We start from the raw sequence: 22,163 nt of genomic DNA, 5'->3' as shown, positions 1-22,163 counted from the left end.
TTAAATGTTGAGCAACAATAAAGCCAATTATCTACAGCATTTAATGATTGACAAAAATTAGTGAAAGTCTTGATTATGCAGTTATTGTTTTGCAGGTGCCGGCAATTGAAGTTCCTTCGGTATAATTGTGTACCTGGTTAAGTAGGAATTAGTACCCGTTTTGTTGGTTATGATTAGTCTTCCCGCTGGTCCAACATAAGCACGTTTTAGGTCATCTATTCCTGTAAACTGGCCAGGCCCAGTTTCTTCCACAATTTGCTCAAGCAAATTTCCCGCACGATCAGGAAGTCTACATGCAAATCATTGAATGAATGAATCATATAAAATTATTAAAAGTTTTCATTCAACTAACATAATTCTGTATACGTTATCATGAAGGTGTTCGAGCTGAACAGTTCTCTGAGTGGCTACCTCGACATTACTATATATTTTCGGTCCTACATTCTCGTGTACTGGCGACGACAGGACCAATTTGATAATTATAAGAAGAAGCACCTGAAGATATCATGAATAAATTTCAATATTTGAGAAATCGGTTACTCACAGGGCTGAGTGAAATTCCAGACATATTGTCGTCAGCCTTTTTAGATTAGTGCCTCAAATGTCTTTAAGAAAAACTTGTTGCCCGTTTTATAGGTTTTACCTCTCAGGTAAAACGCATCGATTCGATATAAGTTATTTAATTATAGCGTAGTAAAATATATGGTTGGCGTGCATAAAGAATCTCAAGGTCGTTGAGGAAAAACTAAAACAGTTTGACCAACCTTTTACAGCTAGGAGTATAAAAAATACTTAATGTGTGCTGATGAAATCGGCACTTTAATAGATACATATATTTCAGCAATATGTTTCTGAAACAATCCAATTGAACATCAGACATATAGAAAACAATTCAATTTTAAAAAATTAAAATATTTACTTGTCACGGTATTTCAAATACAAATTTTGATTTGCAGATAAACAAGCATATAAAATATATTAATTTAAAAAAAATAAACACATTGCTACGATATCCGTCACTAAGAATGATTACAAACCGATTTTAAGTTTGAATATAGACGGTCATATCAAATCTATATACATTCTAATGAAATCAAATATTTTCTTCTTGCGATATTCGTATTAAAGAATGATTTCAAACCAATTTTTGATTTTCAGACAAACAAGATATATATTTTTTATGAATTCTGTTTTATATTTTATTGCCTACACGATTTATCGCAAGGCTGTCAAACAATTTATTATGTAAGTTGTGCTGGCATTTAATCTGAATCAGGCGTTTGCGCTTCTCCAACCTGATCTGTTACTGGCGGAACATACTGATATATGCCATATGCCTTGACGTCACCTTGATCAGGACCTGCTTTATGGGTAAGGAATAGTCTGCCATATGGGCTAAATTGTGGCTGGGTTAGTTGGCCCCTCACTTCATATTGATTGGCGTTGGTCTTCTCCACAGTTTCTTCCAGTGTAGATCCATCTGAATGTTTAATTCTATAAACAAATCAGTCAATGTATGGACCCTTAGAAACTAAATGCCTTTTTGCTTGAAACTAACCTTAGCTGGTATTTGTTAAAACCAATTGGTTGGATCTCAACGCCATCAAGAGAAACACTCGGTACCAATCCCGACATCGCCAAGTTGGCAATCAGAATCAGAACCAGCTATATAAATATTAAAGAGGGTCCAATCAGTGCTCACTTCTCAGGAATGGTGCAACTTACCGAGCTAAGCAGAATTCTCGACATGTTCTCATCGACTTATTTCGATCAATGGTTCTAAATAAAAGCATTTATGCCCGTTTTATAGACTTTGTCTGACAATTTGAATAAAACGGATCGATTCTTCATAGCAAATGCTAGAACTCAGACGTGTCTAACAAATGACAAGCTTGTTGAGAGCAAACAAAAATACTTTGGCTACGGTTTTTAAATAGTTAAACAATATTTATGCAACACCGTTATACGCTGCTTATAACCTGGAACGTGAAAAATCACTTTGTTATACACATAACTATTATGCAAACGGGTTGGAATTCTCTAGTCAAGAGTCTTTAGTTCTTTAAGTTCTTTAAGGCTCAGAGCCTTAAAGTGGATAGAATGAGATCTCCGTCAAGATCAAGAGATATTTCATTCCTTTTTCAATAGAAATACGTTATGCCTCACAGTCCCAAATATTTTAACTTTATGCATACATATATACCGAAAATTCTCCAAGCTGACATCAGCCAAAGTCAGCATGGAATACTTAGAGTCCGCTTCCTATGGCAGCTCATCGTAGCTTTCAAACAGCTCAACTATAAATCTAAGCCCCTTGCCAGCCTCATGTTCAGACTAACTGTCGAGGCGTGCACGCATTGCCGTGAGCTTTGCGTCTGGCTGGCAACAGCCTTTGCCCGGAGCACCCACAAGCAACTGCAGACGATCGGAAGATGGACCCCGGGCGGCCGCTGCGACCATAGTTGATGATGCCAGCTGACCTTAATCACAAATTTGCATGCGCATTGGGGCCTCGAGCCCAACAGAGCCGCCAGACGGAGTCAGGCGGACAGAAATGCAGTTGGAGCTGAAAACGCATGCAGCTGCAGCAGGTGCAGTCGTAGCAGTTGTTGTGGAGTTAGAAAGAATTCTTGCCATAGCCGCTACACCCACACACGACCTTAGCAGCTCATTGATTTCAATGGCCTCATGCCTGCAATTTAAATGCATTGCGAGCTATAAATTAATGCCAGACAATTGCATATTTTCTAAGGTCGCCTGAGCAAGGAGAAACCCGTTGTAGCTGCCCCAGTGCCTGGGAACGGGCAACACCCGCAATTGATTTTTATTTATTTATATAAATATATATATATATCATTTATATTTTTTTTTTTTTTTTGGGTGGTTCTGCGTTGTTCTCCGGTGACTTGCAGCTGCAGTGCGCAGCAGCTTGATTTATGCGACAAAAGCTGCAATGAAGGCCGTGGCTCATATGGCAAAAAATTGTCAACAGAGCGGACCATAAAAGCCGAGCGCCGAGATACGAGCATGATACCAGACTACACTAATCAACACGTATTGATCATATGCAAGTGGTCAGCAGTCCATGGAGCGACTGTCTATTAATTAAGCAACAACAGCAGCACCAGCGGCAGCAAAAACTTAGCTGCCGTTTTGGTCACTACACGTTCACCCAGCTACAAATTGCTGTTGCCACTTTGGTGCGCCAGCCACTGAATCTTTGGCCAGTTGGCTGCAGGTTTATGCGACCAATATGCTTATCGTGGCGGCATAATCGCCAATTGCAAGCGCTGAGGGCAATGAAAATGGACTGAGATGCCATTCCTGGCCGGCAGGACGGAATAGGACTGGGTGGTGCTGAGGATGGGGATGGGCCACTGATGAGGCAATCTACAACGCATAACTTATACGCAACGCGTTTCCTCCCGACTACTCATAAATGTGACAGTTTTCACTAGAACTGTTGCTATTGATATGGCATTTAAGTACTATAAACCTTTTCGGTCAGCGGGCTTTTAGCCCAGAATGTAATGAGAACTATGGTGGGGTAAATCGTAAATGGAATAATGGAATATGCAAAAGAAACACTTGGGCAAATTAAGTAAATTAAATATAAAAAGTTTACTTACCTGCACATAATCTGCGATCTACCAGATATGTAAAACGGAAATGGGTATCCCTGAAAGAAAGGAAATGTGAGCGAGAATTAAAAGAGTGCTTGGTGAATTTAAATTCTTAATAAGAATGAGAATGGAAAAACACTTCTTTAACCCAGGCTCGATCATATTTTGATCTATGGCAAAACTGAAGCAAACAGAACCGTTTAAAAATTGTTGTGGCTGTCATTTATTTCATTTGACTTTTAGTTTGCCATTCTCAAATCAATTTGAAACAAACTTGCGGCCAGTTAACGACAAATGACATTCAAAAAGCTATGAATTTTATGCGCAGTCTATCGCAGCATGAATGGCGCGGCATTATGCGGGTGCTTTTCGCTAGGCCAGTTAACAGCCAACAGCAGACCCGACCAAGCTGGTTTCGGCCCCGTTCCGTCTGATGTCTCCGTCTCCGTCTCAATCTCCGACCTGCCCCAAGGCGCAGTCCGGTGTAATTAATGCGGCAGCAGCTGCGCTTTGCTCAGCCCCTACGTCCCTCAGCGCTCCTCGCTTATCTGACGCTTGCATATTACAAATCTTTATAGTCTTTTGCGGTTTGTCTTTGAGTTGTTTTTTTTTTTTTGTTTCTTTTCTTTTTTTTTTTTTGTTTTTGGCATCTATTCGATTTAGAAAATGTCGCATTGGGTGCGTGAGTGTGGGAAACCTACAGCAGGCGGGTGCGACGGACATGAACGATACCAATCGCAAGCGCCCGCCTGGCGCTGCCAAACGGAGCGCAGCAGCCGCGCAGACGATTGGAATCGGCGAATGACAGCGTTGGTGGCTTCCTCCTACAAGTTTCGCTGTTTGGCTCTTTGACAGCAATTTTATTTAATTTCTGTACTGATGATACACAAATGATAAGAGCACTCAGCTTGGCTAAAATTGCATTTCATTTGCGCCCAGAAATTTATATAGAGGCAGCTAGAGGATATGCAAATGGCCAACGGGCAGCGTCGAGTGGTGCCACCTGCCCTGGTGATCTGCGTCAACATGATGCAAGTGCAGGTTGCTGCCGTGTGGCCCATAAAACAAGAAAACAACACCAACTAAAATACCACGAAGTTCATATACACTCTCCCTTTATTTGGAGTTAGCGCCTGACAGCCCCTTGCATCTTTTGTAGAAATCATTGCGTAACTGTCGGAGCTACTTTCCGAAAGCTCCAACTATAAAAATGACCTCCATAATAAGTACTTAATATACATACAATCTGTGCAACAAAATATTAGACAAATTCACTACACAGACAGCTAAAAATTAGATCCATCATAGTTGAACTGCCTTTCCTTGAGACCAAAACATTATACCCGCAATTGGACATAACAAGTCTAGAGTCTCGGCCCCAAAAACAAGAGCGTCCAATTTGTGTGGCTTGTCGTAAAGTTTTTTTGAGGCAGCAGCTCCTGCAGCGGCAGGCATTCATTTGGTTTTTATGAGGCGGCATGCCAGGACGACAACATCGCACTCGTCGTCCACGAGGTCGTTCGTCTAACTTGATTAGAAGCAACGACCAGGTGGCAAGTTTGGCTACTGCTACTTCCATCTTGCTGTGGCATGTCCTGTTGATTTACGCGCGTGCTTATTGCATTTTTGGCCCACGTGCTCGCCCAACACCCACAAGGCGACCACCTGGCTGAGACAAATCGCTCGGCATTTTTTAGTTTGTCAAAATGTTTAACCCGTTAATTGTGCGATTAATCGCTGCATTAGGCGCTGCCAGCAAACACTAAATCAACAATTGGCAACGCAAGCGCACTTGCAGCAAGATGCATGCTGTATCGGCTTGTGGATACCAATTTGTTTGCCACATGGGCAATTGCGCAAGCAGCCCGCCAGCTGCCCACAAAATCAATGCCCCCCTTGTTGCATGAGGCATGCAGGGCGAGGGGGGTCAGCTAAACAATAAATAATGAAGCGAATCAGCGGCACGTAACAATCGAAGGGGAGACGCCGCCCGATTCATCAGCGCCCATCAGCTGCAGCTGTGGCCAGGTACAGCCTTGATCGTGCCGCACAGCTTTTGTCAACGTCCAAAGAGACAGAAAGAGAAAGAGAGAGAGAGAGAGATACAGAGATGCCTGCTATTCGTTGATTGCAGCTGATATACATCAATATATAACAGTGGCAGGTTGTAAAAATCGAGGCAACGACTACTTCAGTTCTTAGCACCTGCAATCGAAAAGGCATCTCCACATCATCAGCTTTATTGAGCTGTAAAATGAGTAACGGATTAAATGTGTAGCACGACGAAACGAAAATACCCTTTCAAATTCAAATTCTCGTATATTGCAAGCAATAATAAGCTGAATAAAAATCAAGGTTCGGTTCGCAAAAGAAATTCATATTTTCTTTAACATGAGAGCCGTTGAGAAAAGGAAAAACAGCCAAAAATAAACCATATTACATATGTAAATGGTTTGCTTCAAAAAACATTATGGCAAATACAAATAATACCAATTATACAATTTTTAAATCGGAAGGGATCCAAAAAGCTCGAAGAGCCGTAGGTTAAAGCGAAAGCCAACAATTATCTCATGGCTTCTGTTTGAAAAAAAGGAAACTTAATTGATTCCGATAACATTTCAAAGTTACTTCGAATGGGTTCAAAATTGAATCGGTGGTTCTGCTTGGGATTGGTTCAAGCTTATGGCAAAATAACAACGCTCTGGCAAAAAATTCATCTAAAATGAAGCCTCACACAGCTGCGCTTTCGTCTGTCAGGGCTAATTGATTACGCGCTCGCTCTGCTACCGAAGAGTACGCCAAAAACAAGAAAACAAAGACTTACACTGGGCCCCTGCTCTGATGCAGATGATTCCCAGACGTAACGCCTGCCCGGCCTGCCCCTGGCCTGGCCTGGCCTGGCTCGGCCAAAAAAGCGTGTGAAGTCGGCACGAAGCCTTGACAGCTGACCGATGCTTGGGAATCCAATGTGGCACCTGAGCTACGCATTGATTGAGAACTGAAAGCGTGGAGTGCATTGCGCATACGCCGCGTGCATCAATGTTCAATGGACGTCGACAGACGTCAACAACTGCTGCAACTCGATATGAAACAATTTTTAATAATTGACAATTAAACTAACAATAATTGACAATAAATATTAAAGTGGCGCTGCAATTAATGGCGCGTTTTAGCCATATAAGTCGGCGCTGGTCGTGGCTCGTCATCGCCGGCTCAGCGGCTCGGCGGCTCAACGTCAAACGGAGACCGCCTGACAGTGTGAGAGCGTTTCGAAAGAGAGCAGCGGCTTAATATAACTCAATTAGCTGAGCGCCAGGGCCGATAAATCAATCACGAGAACAGCGCCCATAATCAGAGCAACAACACTGAGAAGCTATCAGACAACCCGCGGCTTGGCACCTGGCTGAGACCGCAGCTCCGACCTGGAGCCGAGCTGAGGAGCAAGTTTTGTTGATGATTTGCGTGCCGCGCTGCCATTTCTCAGAGCATCGTCCAACGCAGGCAACTTCCGGCGCGGCGCGGTTCCAACTGCAGGTCCGTCTGGAACGCCGCCGCTCGCTCTGTTTGGCTTAATTGAAACATTTTGCGTAAGCGGTCAGACGAGGTGGGAGGACTCTCCTCCTCCTCACTGACGGATGCGACAGCACCTTACTTTACTTGACTTGACTTGACTCAAGTGGCGCGATGCACCCACGCAGCATTTTGTTGGACTCACTCAACTTTGCCAAATCCCGTCCAGCTACAGCCACGGCCACAGCCACGGCCACAGCCATAGCCATAGCCAGGGTTACATCTTTGGTTTCAGCTCCATTTGGAGTACGGCTTGTCACAAATTGAAAGCTACAAGCGGCAAGTACACGATTTATGTGGGCCGACGAGCAACAGCATTAAACGAAAGTGCCCCTTAATGCTGATCAGGGCATAGGCTCTTGGGTGGAGAGCTGGGGGTTTAGTCAACAGATTTTCAAATGCATCGTTCGGTGCTGGCCACAGTTAATCCAGGCACATCCAGCGACATGACCATGAACGCCGCCGCCAGTTTATGGCATTTTAATGGTCACTTAATTTTGTTTATGTTTAATGGGCGCGCCTGTGGCAGCTGCCTGTGGCTCCGATTGTGCCTGCAGTTGGAGCTGCGTCGTATATTGATTGCCGATTAACGTACCAGGTAGCCGAATACATGGGGACGACGCCATTGTTCGCAAATTGCGCATATAATTTCTAGATGTGGCAGCTTTGTTAAATATTTGAGCAAAATTCGCGATTTTAATAAGCTCTCTCTCTCAAACGGCACTGGGCCTGTCCTTGGCAGCTTTCCCACAGCAGGCTGGCCAACTAAGCGGCAATCTATGGAGAATTAACAAAATCATAAAGCAAATAGTATGATCGTATACCACAATGCGGGCCCAGTCCAAAGCTCAAACACCAGTCGGAGCCCAAGCTTGGTCAGCCAGCTCTAATGATGATGAGCGCATCGCTTTTTGCAAGCAAATTGCAGGAGCGTTATTTCCTTTGTCGGCTCACACCTCAATCTTCAATTGTATATAGCTCCAAGTCCCACTCCTGCCCCAGCTCCAGCTCCAACTGCAGCCCAAAGCTGGACCATGTGTACGTCTCTGCCTTCGCAGCGTATCAACTGCAGACTGCAGCAGTCGTAATGATTTATGAATGGCAATTTCAGCGATATTTTATTGCATTTTAATTAGTGTAATATCAATTTGGGCCGAAGACTTTATAAGGCAGAAAGAGAAACAAGAGCCAGAGATAGAGATAGAGGACCAGGCGCCCTTTTGCGCTTCAGGGGAGTTTCTAACAACTTTCGGAGCATTCATTAAATTTGATTTAACAACAGCAAAAATCGCACTCTCTTGTCAGCGGAAAATGTGGCTTCATCACCCTTCTCCAATATTCTAACCCCGAGCGAGGGCCACACCCACAGCCAACAACGGCAACTAACGACGCGTGTCGTCGCAACGCCCACACGTGCTACATAAATTTTGCAATTTAATAACTCTTAAATGCATGTAAATATGCAAACACAATAATGTGCCACATATATATACATATATATTGTTTGAATGTCACATATCGCATATAGGGACCAGCGAGCTCCTCCACACAAAATTAACTGGAAAATTGGTAGGAAATCGCTGAAAAGCAGCTCTGGGCGAGCCCATACGCGAGTATCATGTGCAATTGTATTTAGACAACATATTTAATGGGACATAAAAAGGGAAAGTTAAAAAAAATAAATAAAATTGGTCCTTAAATTTAAACATACTCGAAAGAAGTGTAATTAAATTGCTTGAAATTAAGTTAAATTTCTTGAAATTTAATTATATTGTATTATTATAAAGACAGTAAATAAAAGGTTTGGAAATGTTCGTATCATTTTTAGAAGTATTTAAATGTTTTTTTTTTTTTTGGAAATTCTAGATTATAATACCAAAAACCTAAAAGATGTATTTATTTGTACAATCTTTCGGCAAGCTTATGAATCATATTACAATTATAGAAGGTTGCCCGCTGAACTCGTTCGTAACTTCAATGTGTCCAGAGTCAATAAAGTAAACAACTTGGAGTTAGTATATTCCACACTGAGTCATAAGATCGTTAATGATCGAAGCTTGATATCATTTTAATTGTTTTGTCATTTAACAAACATTCTAAAACGTGATCATATTTCAGCATTGTCATAAGCTGCTACGATTCGCACTTGTATTCCGTGTTTAACTAACAAACCGCATATCGTGCAACAAAGTAAATGATGCAAAGCATAAAGAAAGAAACTGAAACCCATACAAAAGTCATCTTTCTTCTGCTGGCAAAACGATGACAAATTGCATGAAATAATATAAATTTTCAGTCAAGACAGTAAAACTGTCTGGGCTGGAGGCCTCGAGTGCGGCAGCCCCAAGCTGCAAAGCTGAAAGCTGCAAGCTGTAAGCTCCATGTCAGGGCCTGTGTAGACTCTGTGGCAAGTAAACTGTTGTTTTTCACGACGACGCTTGTCACATTGTCCACCCACAAGAGCAGACGACAGAGCAGACTAGACCGAAGGCCTCTGGCCGACAGCCTCGGACAGATCCGGACAGACTTGGCCAGACAGCAAGCAGTTGCTCTGATCTCATAGGAGTCGAGAAATTTGCATAATTTGCTGTTAAGGATTGTTTCGGTGCCCGTCTAGGATCACCCACGCCTGCCTCACTTGCCTCAATGGTGACTGGCAGTTACCAGTTGCCAGTTCCCAGTTGCCCGTTGCAAGTTGCCAGTTGCCAGTTGCCGGTTGCCAGTCGAGTGCCAAACGCCCGTTACTGAACGGAGTCAGTTATGATTGCATCCAAGTCAATTACCGACACCCGCATGGCGTTGCATGCCGCCGCTGCCCACATGCTGCCGCATGCTGTAATCTGAGAAATGAACCCCTTTCGATGCGTTTGTTGCATAAACAATGACAACAAATTGATCGCAGCAGCTGAGCAGTTAGCTCATTAGCGTGTTCATTAAACCCGGCCACTTGCTTCTTGCCGCACGCCACATGCGATCAATAATGGTTGAGATTTTCATTTAATTTGTTTAAATTAGCGCAGGCGACGCAATTTTCCCACTGCTCGCCGCCACTTAATAAATCTTAGTAAATTTATCGTTATCGCCTAATAAAATGTCACTGCCGATGTCACAGACATGTGATAAATTGAAAGCGCCCAGCATTTGAAAATAGCAAGCAATTAAGAGCAGCAGAAGCCGCAGCAGCAGCAGCAGCTGCCGTGGCAGCCACTGACCATGCCACGGAGACAACACCTTCAACTTCAACTTCAACTGCAACTTTATGTGGAACAGCAACAGGACCAGGCCATATCAAAGCATCTCTCAGTCAGCGGCAACGGCGGCAGAATCGTCTGATTGCAGCAACATGCTCGAAATTACTTTTCTGTGTAAACTGTGGCACACATACACACACTCTCTGGCACACACACGCACGCACATACAAAAACGAAACAAAACGGGTAACAACAAGAACACAAAAGAGTTAGATGAATTTAAAAGCCCGAATATCTAATACCCTTTTGCAAATATTTATATTATCAATAATGATTTATGTAAGTGAAATATTATTTCAATGATAAACAATTGTAATTAAGAATAAATAACATTGATAATTCCTAATTCGCAATAAGACCCGTTAATTGCCTTAAGGAACACACCTACTGGCATTTGATTAGGCGTGTAAGTTTGCCTTAATTCAATTCTATCTAAGAAAAGCAGTCTTCTTATAATTTATAATGCATACTATACTTAACAGATTCTAAAGTTTCTTATAGAACTTACTGCAATGACGTCTAACCGAGGTTTTTGGCATCAAACCTATCCTTTAATTGCCTTGATTTCGAATTCAAATCAATGAAATTGCATTTAATTGTTTTACTGGTTACTTATAAATTTATAAATTGTAAATTCCATTATAAAAGAAATAAAAAATGTTTGGGAATGTGAGTAATATTTTATAAAATAAATATATGTATTCTTAATGTTAACTTTTTATAATAACTTAATAAATACAAAATATAAAAAAAATGAGAAACTTGTTATTTTAACATATTTAACTAAAGTAGAGTCATAAAAATCTATCAAAGTCAAACCAAAAACGTAATTATAATCAAAATATAATTACAAAAGTTTCTTTGAATGAGCAAATTATTATTATTCCTTCACTGTTGCTATTTATATATCCAGAATGACAGCTTATGTATATATTACTTATATTTTCGATAAATCTAATTCACTTTCATGTAACATGAGTAGTGTATAGCGAGCAAGTCATGCATACCCAAACGCATACCCTCACTCCCACCTATACGCAACTGTATACCCATTCCAGATATCAAAGTCTTGAACTTGAACATTTTCACACACTCTTCACGGGGGCAGGCGGCAGGGGAGGCCGCGATAAGCGGGAATTAAATAATTTTACACTCCATGCGATTATCGGCAGCGATTGCGATGGCAATACGGATACAGTTTGTGTATGCTAACGAGCAGGCAGCTATAATTGGCCCAGGCCCGACGCAGATACGGATACATTTACAGACGCAGATACAGATACAGATACATTTGCTGGCAGAGATACTCGCACCGACAGATTCGCAGCCACATCCTCTCGGGCGAGGCAAACATGGCCACGCGCTTGGCCGGGAGTCAAGTAATTGACAAACAATTACCTTTAACGCAGCATTGTTCCGGCTCTGGAGCTCTCTTTGATCCTCGGCGTTCGGCTTTCGGTGTTCGGCATTTTGGCTTTTAAGTTTGGTGCGCAGAGGCAAACACCTCAATTCTCAATTTTGGTAGCCAGCGCGAACTGCTTTGCCTATGCCGAGGCAATTGTCTGGGCAGCTGCTGCTGCTGCTGCTGCTGCTGCTGCACCCCCAACACCTGCACACAAAGAGCTGGAGTAGCGGACCTAGAGCAGAACCCATTGCCATACCCATAGCTCCCGACCCAAGCACAGGCCCAGGCCCATACCCAAACCCATACTCATACCATAATAATAAATATTTCATGAAGCTGTCAGCAACAAATAATCTAAAACTGCAGCAAGCTGACCAAAGGCACAAAGGAGCCGCCACCGCCGCCTCTTGGAGAATTTGTTGGCTTCAGCTTCAGCTTCATCTCCAGCTTCGGCTTTGGCTTTGGCTGCACAATGGCCGCCGCCCTGGCCAGCGTCTTCTTGTGGGTGTTAACAGCCACTACTGGGCGAGGAATGCGGAAAGCTTAAAGAGTCGCTCGTTGACTGCATTTATTAAACATAAATTCATGGCCATATTGACATTGCGCATGCTTCCCAAAATCAATTCAAATGCATGCATGCGAGCCAGTTTCGGGGCTGCAACTGGAGCGGCAGTCAGAGCTGGGACTGGAGCTGTGGCTGGCATAAATGGAGCAGCCATCGCCCGCCGCTTGCACCTGTCAATGCATTGACATAAACCAAAAACCGGTCGCAGTTGCTGCTGATGCTTACGCACTTGGAACGAGATCAGCACGGGATGCTGTCCAGATACTGCGGACCTGTTGCCGTCATTTGATGCGTCAAACATGCGCTCAAACGCCTTGCCGCGCCCCGCACTCGGGCCGGGCAGAAAATTTTTATTATTATTATGACCATTTTAGCTACCAAGCATGCGTAAAGCATACGGCCAAGTGGGCCGGCAGGCAGCCTACGACCACGTCTGAGCCGGCGCAGGAGCAGCCGGCCAATAAATTGTGACGCTAATGTAAAGTGTGGCAAGCCATTAGCAGCGAGCGACGGGCCGAGGTGCCAGAGGTGGCAGACAGCGGGCCGCAAAGTCAGCAGCCGCGGGTTATTGAACCTACCCCACGGCGACAGCTGACGAGGATCGCATGGCACCTGCAAGTGGGCGCATCCATTGCCCACATATAGAACAAGGTTGCGCAGGCTGTTCCATAAATTCAAGGGCTCCCCATTACAGGCAGGAGGTGGATCAGCTGCCAGGTTGACTTAACTACGATAACTTCTTACCGATATAGAAAAGATAAATGCTGAACTTTGTTTTTGTAAAGGTTCTGCTTCTATTTATAAACAAATCCTATATTTATCTACCCGACTGACTGGCTCTCTGAATTCTGAAGCTATTATGTGATGTAAGTAGATAAATTCACTCGGAATTGTGGAAAATTGGTGGAAAATGGTTTCGGGAAACTTATTTATCTCCCGTTTGATCGACTTGAAATACACTTTCAAAGATATTTGGACTAATAAATCGAGAAGATATTCGTCTAAATTTTGAATAGAGAAATTCTTTATTAGAATTCCTTTTAAAACGCCGCATCAAATGCATATAAAAGGGAAGTTCCTTATTATAAATTCACAGCAAAGGCTGCCCGAGCAAAATGAATACTTTCGTCTTATTAAAGCGCATGTCTTTCTTTGGAAGATTCACCCCGTCTCAAAATCAGATTGGGAAATAATATATTATAATTTCCCATCAGAGCTCAAGTTGTAACCATATTTGAAACCCTGCCGCAAGCTCTAATCGATGAGCCCTCGCAGCAAGAATTGGAATTGGAACCACCCAGCCCTGTGGTGATCGCCTTTTGGCATTTTTATGACGTCCGCTGACAGATTTCACTTCCAGCGGAAAACGGAAGCGGCTAGTTTGACTCGCTGGCCAGGCCAGGCCAGGCCAGGCGAGATGACTTCCTCGACAACGCATTTTTTGTAGGCGCTGTCTCTGGTTTGCATTTAATAGATTAATTAGAGACAACGCGAGTGCCGCCCAATGATTAAGCAAAAGTTGTTGCCGCCGCTGACTTCCGTCAATCAACTGGCAAGGAAATCTGGACAGCAGCAGGGGGGCAAGGGAGGCGCGTGTTGGCAACGGTGCTGCAGCAGCAGGTGGAGGCGACACTTGCCAGCGACAATATGTTGTCCAAGTTAAAGTTTATAAACCGGCCAAAAGCCAAACGCAAAGCAAACGCAAAACTCAATTCAAACGCCTGCTGCGACTTTGGCTGCGGCTGCTGTCCAATTTTTTTGTGCAGCCTTTTGTCAACTTGCACTGCAAGGTGCCCCGGACGACGGCGCTGGCGATGGCGACACACAAAAACAACAACACGACAAAAAAAATTAAACAAGTACGAGTGCTTCTGTAGGGTATGCTCGACCAGCAGGCACCCAGTACCCATTCAAAGGATGAGAGCTTATAAAAGTCGCACGGCTCAAGCTGCGCAGCTCAAGCTTTCTTCCCTTACCTCCAAATCTATGGTTAATGCGTTCTTCAATAACTCGGGGACATAAAGTCTGATGTTTATGAAATTTTCAGTGCTTAGAGATGACACGAAAATGTATGTACATACCAAAGTGCATGGCTCTAACTGAAGAAATTAGTTTTGGAAAGAACGAATGATGGCATCAAAAATATATAAATTTATGTATTCAGCTTTATAATCGAGAACAGGCGTTTGTTTACGAAGTTTATAGAAGATTTGAAGTAAACTTAATCAGCCAAAGAAGAAACTAAGTGCCCAATACGTAGTCCCTGGATCCTAAAGTCTCTTAGACTGAGACTCAGACTATTGAACAGACAGACTAAAGGAAAGACAAATATATCGACTACTACATCTGATCAAGAATATTTATACCTTATGATGTCCAACCGCCTGTTACGTACAGTTACACAAAACAATTTAACCCTTTCTTACCCATTTTTAATGGGTATAGGTAAAAAAAAAACACAACAAAAACAAAAATGCCAACCGCAGGCACTTGATGCCAGGCAACGGCGGCGCTGGCGGCGCTGGTGGTGATGCCGCAGGGCCCGGGCCAGGTCCGGGACCTAACGACGACGACGACGACGACGACAGAACGTGGTTAGCAAATTTATTATGTAAACGGAAATACGGCATATCCTTGCTCAGTGGCGATAGCGACGGCCGCGGCAACGGCGACGGCGACGGCTCCGCAGCAATAGAAATAGTTTTGCGGCTGCCGAGGCAAAAAGGGCGAAGGCGCGAGCGGTAGATGCCATTTGGAGTTGGAGTTGGAGCTGTAGTTGGGGCTGGACGGTAACTGGAGGAGCTGCCGGAGCTCGTAAATCGCATAAATTGTATAATTCTGGTCATTGTTGTTGTTGTTGTTGTTGCTGCTGTTCTTCTGGTTGTTTGTTGTGTTGTCTGTTTTGTGAATTTGTTGCCAAATTGCGTTTGTAGGTGCACGCCTTTGTTATGGACAGCAGCAGGAAGACAAAGCCAAAATGAAACAATATGTTGCCCAAGGATGCGACCCGCCAACCCTGCCGGCCACATTCTATTGAGCATTTTGGACACGTGCGCGACAACTGCTGCGGCTGCTGATGACAGCGATAGTTAATTAATGACAGGATCAACACCTGCCACAAGACTGCAGTCAGCAGCTTTGAATTGGCTTTCAATGAGCCCAGTTGATTGAATTTGGCCACCAGTCAATTAGCCATGAGTACCGCAATGTTCCAGCTCAAGTTCATACAAATGCAGAAACATTTCCCGTACAACGCGGCGTATGCGCAACGAAATAGAAGAAGGGACACAAGCCGCAAGGAACAACTGCTGACCACAAGGCGAATCAAAACAGAGCAATTGATGTACATAAATATTGCGGATAAATTCACAGTGGGTTTAAGGAACGAGCTAACAAAGATGAGAAAGCTACGCACAATAAAATTTGAACCCAAATGGGTAAAAAGGGTATCACGTATTTGTGCAAATATATGTAACAGGCAGAAGGAAGCATCTCCGATCCCATTAACTATATATATATGCTTGATCCGCTTCAAGCCATGTCCGTCTAATTAATTAAGTGAATGAAATGGAATGTTTGTTAAACAAAAAACGTTGTTAAACTTTCTAGGTATTTCTGAGGTAGGAGGAGGTATTTCTGTCTGTCTGTCTTTAACGTACTATACTTTACTTCGAATTTAAAGAGCATTAACAAATATAAAACGATCAACAAAATATCTTTTAAAAAAAAGGAACAGTCAGCAAAAGAATGAAATATTTGGTATCTGTGTAAACCAAGATTACAAACAGAACCAAATGTTGATTTCAGCCAAACTTTTTTGTGAAAAATTAAAAAGTTTGGCTTGTAATAAATAAAAAATTCAAATTTTCGGCTCACATGGGTTCGCTTTAAAGCAGGTTTGAAAATTTTGTGTATAATATACCAGAACATTAATTTGGTAGCTCTGATCAGACTCAAAAAAACCAGAGCTAAGGTTCGGTATTTGAATGACGGATGAAGGATAAACACGTAGTTTTAAATATAAATATATATATGTAGTTGTATATACAAGCCTTTCGCGAAGCTACTAGCTTAAGAAGTAAAGCCCAATTAGCTTGTATTTGAAATAAAAACTAACCTATTTAAATAAATCATAAAAATATTTAATATATAAAACCTAATAAGAAGGTCCACATTTTGTTGATTTAAATAAAGTTAAATAGTGTTATGCTTGAAGGACCATTTATAAACCTTTAAAGACGACTGTATTTTTTTTTGCGACCCTGTTGTCAATCGACAGCACAATTGCGCCCTGGTAAATTGTAAATTTTTGCACTTGATTTCAATGTGGCCGCCGGACGCATCAAATAGACAAAGTTTGGCAGCCAAGAGGACGCCTATTGCAAATTTATGACTTTGAATTTATGTGCAACAAAGCGTGGCACACACTGAGGCGGGAGATGCGCACAGGCCATTCTGCCAGAAGCAGACTACCAACAAAAAAAAAAAAACGACTATTATTATAGTCAGAAATCAATCGATCGACAACTGAATTAATTTATGAGCTCAAAGAAACAAAACCTGAACGAAAAAATGTTATTATTTTCAAGTCTAAATTTAAACCCAATCAAGAAAGTCACATAGCGAGAAAAACGCGTGTTAAACAGTTTAACACTTCTGCATGGTCACGTCGAGCGGCACCCAAAAAAAAGAAATGAAGCTCATAATTCATTGAAGCCACACACACACACACACACACACACACACACAAACGCACACACACAAATGTAAGAACTAGCAATGTCTAAGAAAGCCAAAAGGAAATGGCAATGCATTAAGAAATAAGCAATTTGCTTTGCAGCAGGAGCAAAAAGCGCCACAAGATCAGACGCAGGACCAGGACACAGGCCAGGCAGCCAGTGTGTCGCGACTGGAACGCAAAGGCTGGCAGTAAATGTTTAAGGCCAGCCAAGGACACAGCCCCCCCCCCCCCCTTCGCCTCCTTCTGTGGAAGAGCAATCGGATTCAGTATTCCTGCGCTAAGTAGTTGCATTAAAAGCTTACAACCAAAACGCAGAGGCAGCAATCCAAGCCCCAAGCTGCAACAAATGCAAAGCAAATTTTTGGCGCCCCTGCCTCCAGCTCCCAGACCCCTGCTCCCTTTTCCCTTGGCCGTTGCCGTTGCCGGCACTTTTGCGTTTTTGGCTGACGCTCAAGTAACGTCCTGCGTTGTGGCAGTAAATCATTTCTTGACTTCTTCTAGCCCGTTGACGACCTTAAAGCTGATCTTAATTCAATTCAAATATGAGCTACAATTCTAATACCCGTTAATCGATAATTATCGATTAACCTTTTCTTTGCCTGACCACGAGTGATACTCATTAATAAATATATGTGATAATAAATTAATAAATTAATTAATTAATAATAAATTAATTAATAAATATAAATATACGTGCCATGAAACCTTCTGGGTTTGTAGCTCTTCTCGCTCTTTAACAGGCCTATCATAATCAAAATGCCGCGTCCAATCAATAATATCAATTGAGTAAGCAGCTTAGAAAATCTCCTCCAGCTTATATCTAACCAGACAGAACATGATCTGAAGTTTCTTGGATCTTAAGGTAAGGTCTACACATCCCGTCCTCCGCGTATATCAAACGGAAGCCCTGTACCATGCAGTTTCCATAGGAACGATCGTTCCAAAAATGAAGACCTCATTTGAACAACTTTTTTGTCTTTCAAGAAATCTTGACTAAACTCTGCGTTTACGAGTTTTCCTAAACTTCCAACATATGAGCAAAATCTTAACAACATCTATTTACCTTATCATGGGATCCCAAGGGAAATCTGATTCGTAAAGAGATTTATTGTACAAAAACATATCTATGTCATTTGTCTGTGAGGGTATTCACTACCAATCTTTCTTGATTCTTATTTATCCTAATTTGGGCTTCCAGCTGATCCACATGGTTTTACATATATTATTTTATTCACGGAATATAAACTCTCCTATTTGTTGCGTATATGTTGTTTTATACATATCTATTATATTCGCAGATTAAAATGTATATTGTATATGGCTGCAGTTTTACTAAACATTTCGGAGTCTGATATAAAAATAAATTGATTCGAACCATTTAAGACACATTTGAACCACTTTTAAACAGTCAATACGTATTTCGGTGTTCTTTAAATATTCCGATCCCAAAGTGAAACAAAATACAAAAATCAATTGAAGCGTTTTAAGTTTGGAAACTGAAACACATTTTGGCATAGATATAGAAAGCGTTACAAATTTCAAAATTATATTTGAATACATTTTCCACCTAGCGGCAATACTGGCGCCATCTGGTGGCTTATGTTTGTAGTGAATTCAATACTGCCTGCCTCAGAAATTAGAGTTGCCAACTGTAGCATGGGACTGCCAACAGACATATTTTGTGGCAGTTTCGTTTTATCAAAGGCGGTAACACTGTTTTTTGCGTCGTCCTCTTTGCCGAGCTGTTCGCCGATGCAACATTCGTGAAATTGTTAAAATTGTTACTTTTACGTGGGTTTGCAGCTAGAAATCGTCACCGCGCAAATAAAATCGTTGCACAAGCCGCGACACGTGTGTTTGTCTGCCCAAGGCGGCTATTCATCACCATTTCGGGGCGTGTTTGGAGCGAGAAAATGGAAAACGCATGTTTCGTGCTCAGATAAGACCCAGCTGTGCGTCGGTCTCGCTCAAATTGCAACAAATTGCGAAAAGCTTCCGGCTAGACTCACAAGCAGACAAAACAGCGACAGCGACTAGCCAAACAGCGGCTAAAAGCAGGACAAAGGCGGTGACAAAGTGACAACAACAACAACAACATCAACACGAACACAATTACAATCCCAACTTGATACCAACACTAACCAAAAAACAAAAAAAAACACAAAACAACAACATGCACCCACTGCAAAGTAGTTAAATAATTCTGCCCTGTCTGCGCTTTATTTCCTCTTCATTCTTGTACTCGTTTTAATTTCAACAAGTTTTCTGTTCTCGCTTTCCCCACATCTCTTTGAAACCATCCGACGCGCAGTTCTTTTTTCGTTACTACACAACAACAAATACAGCAACAACAGAAACAGCAACATACAAAACACACACACGAACACATTGGCTCTCAGACTAAAATACACATACACTCACGCGACACATACAACGACAGTTTCTTTGCTGTGACGCAGCAGCCACCAAAAAGCACCTGCAAAAGCGGCACGAGACCAGCGACCGGCTCCCAGTGCAGCTGTCATAGCGCAAAAAAATACACACCAACAACAACAGCAACACACACACACTTGTTGCAAACGCAGCAAAAGGAAGACAAACGGAGAGGGAGAGAAAGAGAGTGAGCGAGTTAGTGAGAAAGGGACGTCAAGGCGGCTGTCTCTTTGTTAAGTGCCTAAGCAATCGGCTATCAGCGTTCATTTTGCCGCCGTACTTACAAAAACGCAAAGGTAAGCTCCCAAATGTTTGCAAAAGTGTTTCAATCATCATTCATGACACCGCTAATTTACAAACGCCAAACGGTACCCGGCACACACAAACACACTCACACACATGCAAGCGTGTGCATACATGCGTACATAAATAAATCGTTGATAAGCCGGCGCTGCAGTTGCCGGCGGTCTCTCAATCAAATGTCTGATAAGACGGAATCACGATTCTCATGTGCGCGCACATTCAAATTAAACGCGACAACAGTAAAATGATAAAATAGAAAGAATTATGACCCCAGCGCTATCAGCATTTGCCAATTTTTGGAGTTGCGCCGAACTATCAATCGCCCTACTTATCGTATCAATATGCTTTCAGATGGTCAAGGAGAAACCCAACTCGACGCGTATCTACGATAAGGATGGCTTCAGGCGACGTGCTGCCTGCATTTGCGTGCGAGCCGAGAACGAAGCGGAGGTAAGATTCTGTTTTCAAAAACATGAAATTTTATTGTGCTTCGATGGGCATTCAGAATGCAAAAGGATAGTTTACTCTATCAAAAGGAGCTATTGAGATTCAATTGCTTTCAAGGAAATATACCATATTAATGGCTCTTAATGTATTGCAGGTGCTGCTGGTAACATCTTCACGCCGTCCAGAATTGTGGATTGTGCCAGGCGGCGGGGTAGAGCCGGAAGAGGAGCCCTCAGTCACCGCCGTGCGTGAGGTGCTGGAGGAGGCAGGCGTTGTTGGCAGCCTGGGACGTTGTTTGGGTGTCTTTGAGGTGCGGTATCAAAAGAGATAAATGTTATTATAAAGCTAACAAATATCAAAAATTATAGAACAACGATCACATGCATCGCACCGAAGTGTTTGTCATGAACGTGACCCAGGAACTAGATGAGTGGGAGGATTCGCGTAGCATTGGACGCAAACGTCAATGGTTCACCATTGATGATGCATTGTCACAGCTGGCGCTGCATAAGCCCACCCAGCAGCATTACTTAATGCAGCTGCAACACTCGAAGACGCTGGAGAATGCCCACACGCCAGGTCGTGTAGTGAATGCCACGCATCCGCCCATATTGGCAAATGCACCCTCAGCGGCCGCGTCGCCCACAACGGCATAAAGACAAATGCAGAAAGAATAATCATCTATAAGCCCACACCGCCTCACACAAACACACACACACAATATGAACACACCACTATTCACCCACATTTTGACATTTTGAAAATTTACAATTAGACAGGCAGTTGATAAATATTTTCGGTATATTTAAATCATTTACCCAGCACCCGCTCTCCATTATATTGACTACAGTCCGCATCCTTTTCGAGTTTAATTTAAGTCGAACGCTACATTTATGTTTTTAGAAATTGTATTGAAAAACACATGTATGTACTTTAAATAAGCGAACGCATAAAAAAACTAAAAAAAAAAAAAAAAAAAAAAAAAAATTAACAAAGAAGAATAAAATCTACAACATTGAATATAATAATTTTTGAGCGCATAGGGCACTTTTTGCAAAACGAAATACGTGTACTAACAAAAATTATGATATCTATTAGATTTTTCTACTCTTTTATAATTTACTCAAAAACATCTTGATTATTGTAATAAACAATTGGAAATGGCTTTAAAGAAGCGCTAAAATCTATAAACTATGCTAAGCGGCCTATAAATATAATACAAAAAAGAAAAACCAACGAAATTATTTCGTTTAACATCTGCCAGAGTGAGACAATTTAACAACCTTTGTATAAACTTCTGTTGCAGATAAATCCTTAGAAAACTAAATATAAAAAATAAACAACTAAAGTTGCCTATGCAAAAAGATGAAACGCAAACAAACATGAATATATAAAACCAAGTTATGCCGTAAAAACGTTAACTTATTGTAAAAAAAAAATATGAAATTAGTGAAGCCAGCTAAAATTCAAAAGGGAAACTAAACTATATATTAACAATAAGACATGTGCACGCTGTACTTTTCAAAAATACAAGGCAAAACACAAATATAAATATAAAAAGATAAAACTTAAAATGTCAATGTGATAAAAGCTAATCAACACTTTTATGTAGCTCTTTTTGGAATACACTTTTGGGCACTTTCAAAGATAAAGTTTTAATTCAAGTTTTAACGCTCACGAGAGCAATTGATTTTCAATGTAAATTCGAGATAAGTTACAGAAAACAAAATATATTCATCGGCAAGCTTAACAATAGAGAAAGAAATTGTTGCAATTTAACAATAATTTATAAACGAAAATAAACACAAAACCAAAACTACAATTC

At 41.9% G+C, this 22,163-nt stretch overlaps 2 protein-coding genes and 1 long non-coding RNA gene across 3 annotated transcripts; 1 reads left to right on the top strand and 2 right to left on the bottom strand.

Moving 5' to 3' along the window:
* LOC135433760 (uncharacterized) lies at window positions 1-621 on the bottom strand. Its single transcript, XR_010437136.1, has 3 exons — window positions 545-621; window positions 353-495; window positions 1-289 (listed from the first exon to the last, which is right to left on the bottom strand). It is a non-coding gene; the product is annotated as an uncharacterized LOC135433760 (long non-coding RNA).
* Window positions 622-1,174: 553 nt separating this feature from the next.
* On the bottom strand, window positions 1,175-1,869 carry LOC135433759 (uncharacterized). The gene is made up of 3 exons (XM_064689995.1): window positions 1,726-1,869; window positions 1,559-1,665; window positions 1,175-1,494 (listed from the first exon to the last, which is right to left on the bottom strand). The coding sequence occupies exons 1-3, from the start codon at window positions 1,747-1,749 to the stop codon at window positions 1,263-1,265; spliced, it is 363 nt and encodes a 120-aa protein (XP_064546065.1). The 5' UTR covers window positions 1,750-1,869; the 3' UTR covers window positions 1,175-1,262.
* A 17,012-nt stretch (window positions 1,870-18,881) lies between these two features.
* On the top strand, window positions 18,882-22,160 carry Aps (diphosphoinositol polyphosphate phosphohydrolase 1 Aps). Its single transcript, XM_064689993.1, has 4 exons — window positions 18,882-19,884; window positions 20,243-20,341; window positions 20,493-20,648; window positions 20,707-22,160. The coding sequence occupies exons 2-4, from the start codon at window positions 20,243-20,245 to the stop codon at window positions 20,992-20,994; spliced, it is 543 nt and encodes a 180-aa protein (XP_064546063.1). The 5' UTR covers window positions 18,882-19,884; the 3' UTR covers window positions 20,995-22,160.
* Window positions 22,161-22,163: the final 3 nt, after the last annotated feature.

Source organism: Drosophila montana, unplaced genomic scaffold (genome assembly GCF_035044405.1).
Source record: "Drosophila montana isolate Dmon_TW-CO22-7 unplaced genomic scaffold, ASM3504440v1 contig_3218_1, whole genome shotgun sequence".
In the NCBI taxonomy this organism is placed as follows: Eukaryota; Metazoa; Arthropoda; class Insecta; order Diptera; family Drosophilidae; genus Drosophila; species Drosophila montana.
The sequence above is the reverse complement of the archived record's forward strand: the minus strand, read 5'-3'. Positions and strand labels throughout refer to the sequence as shown.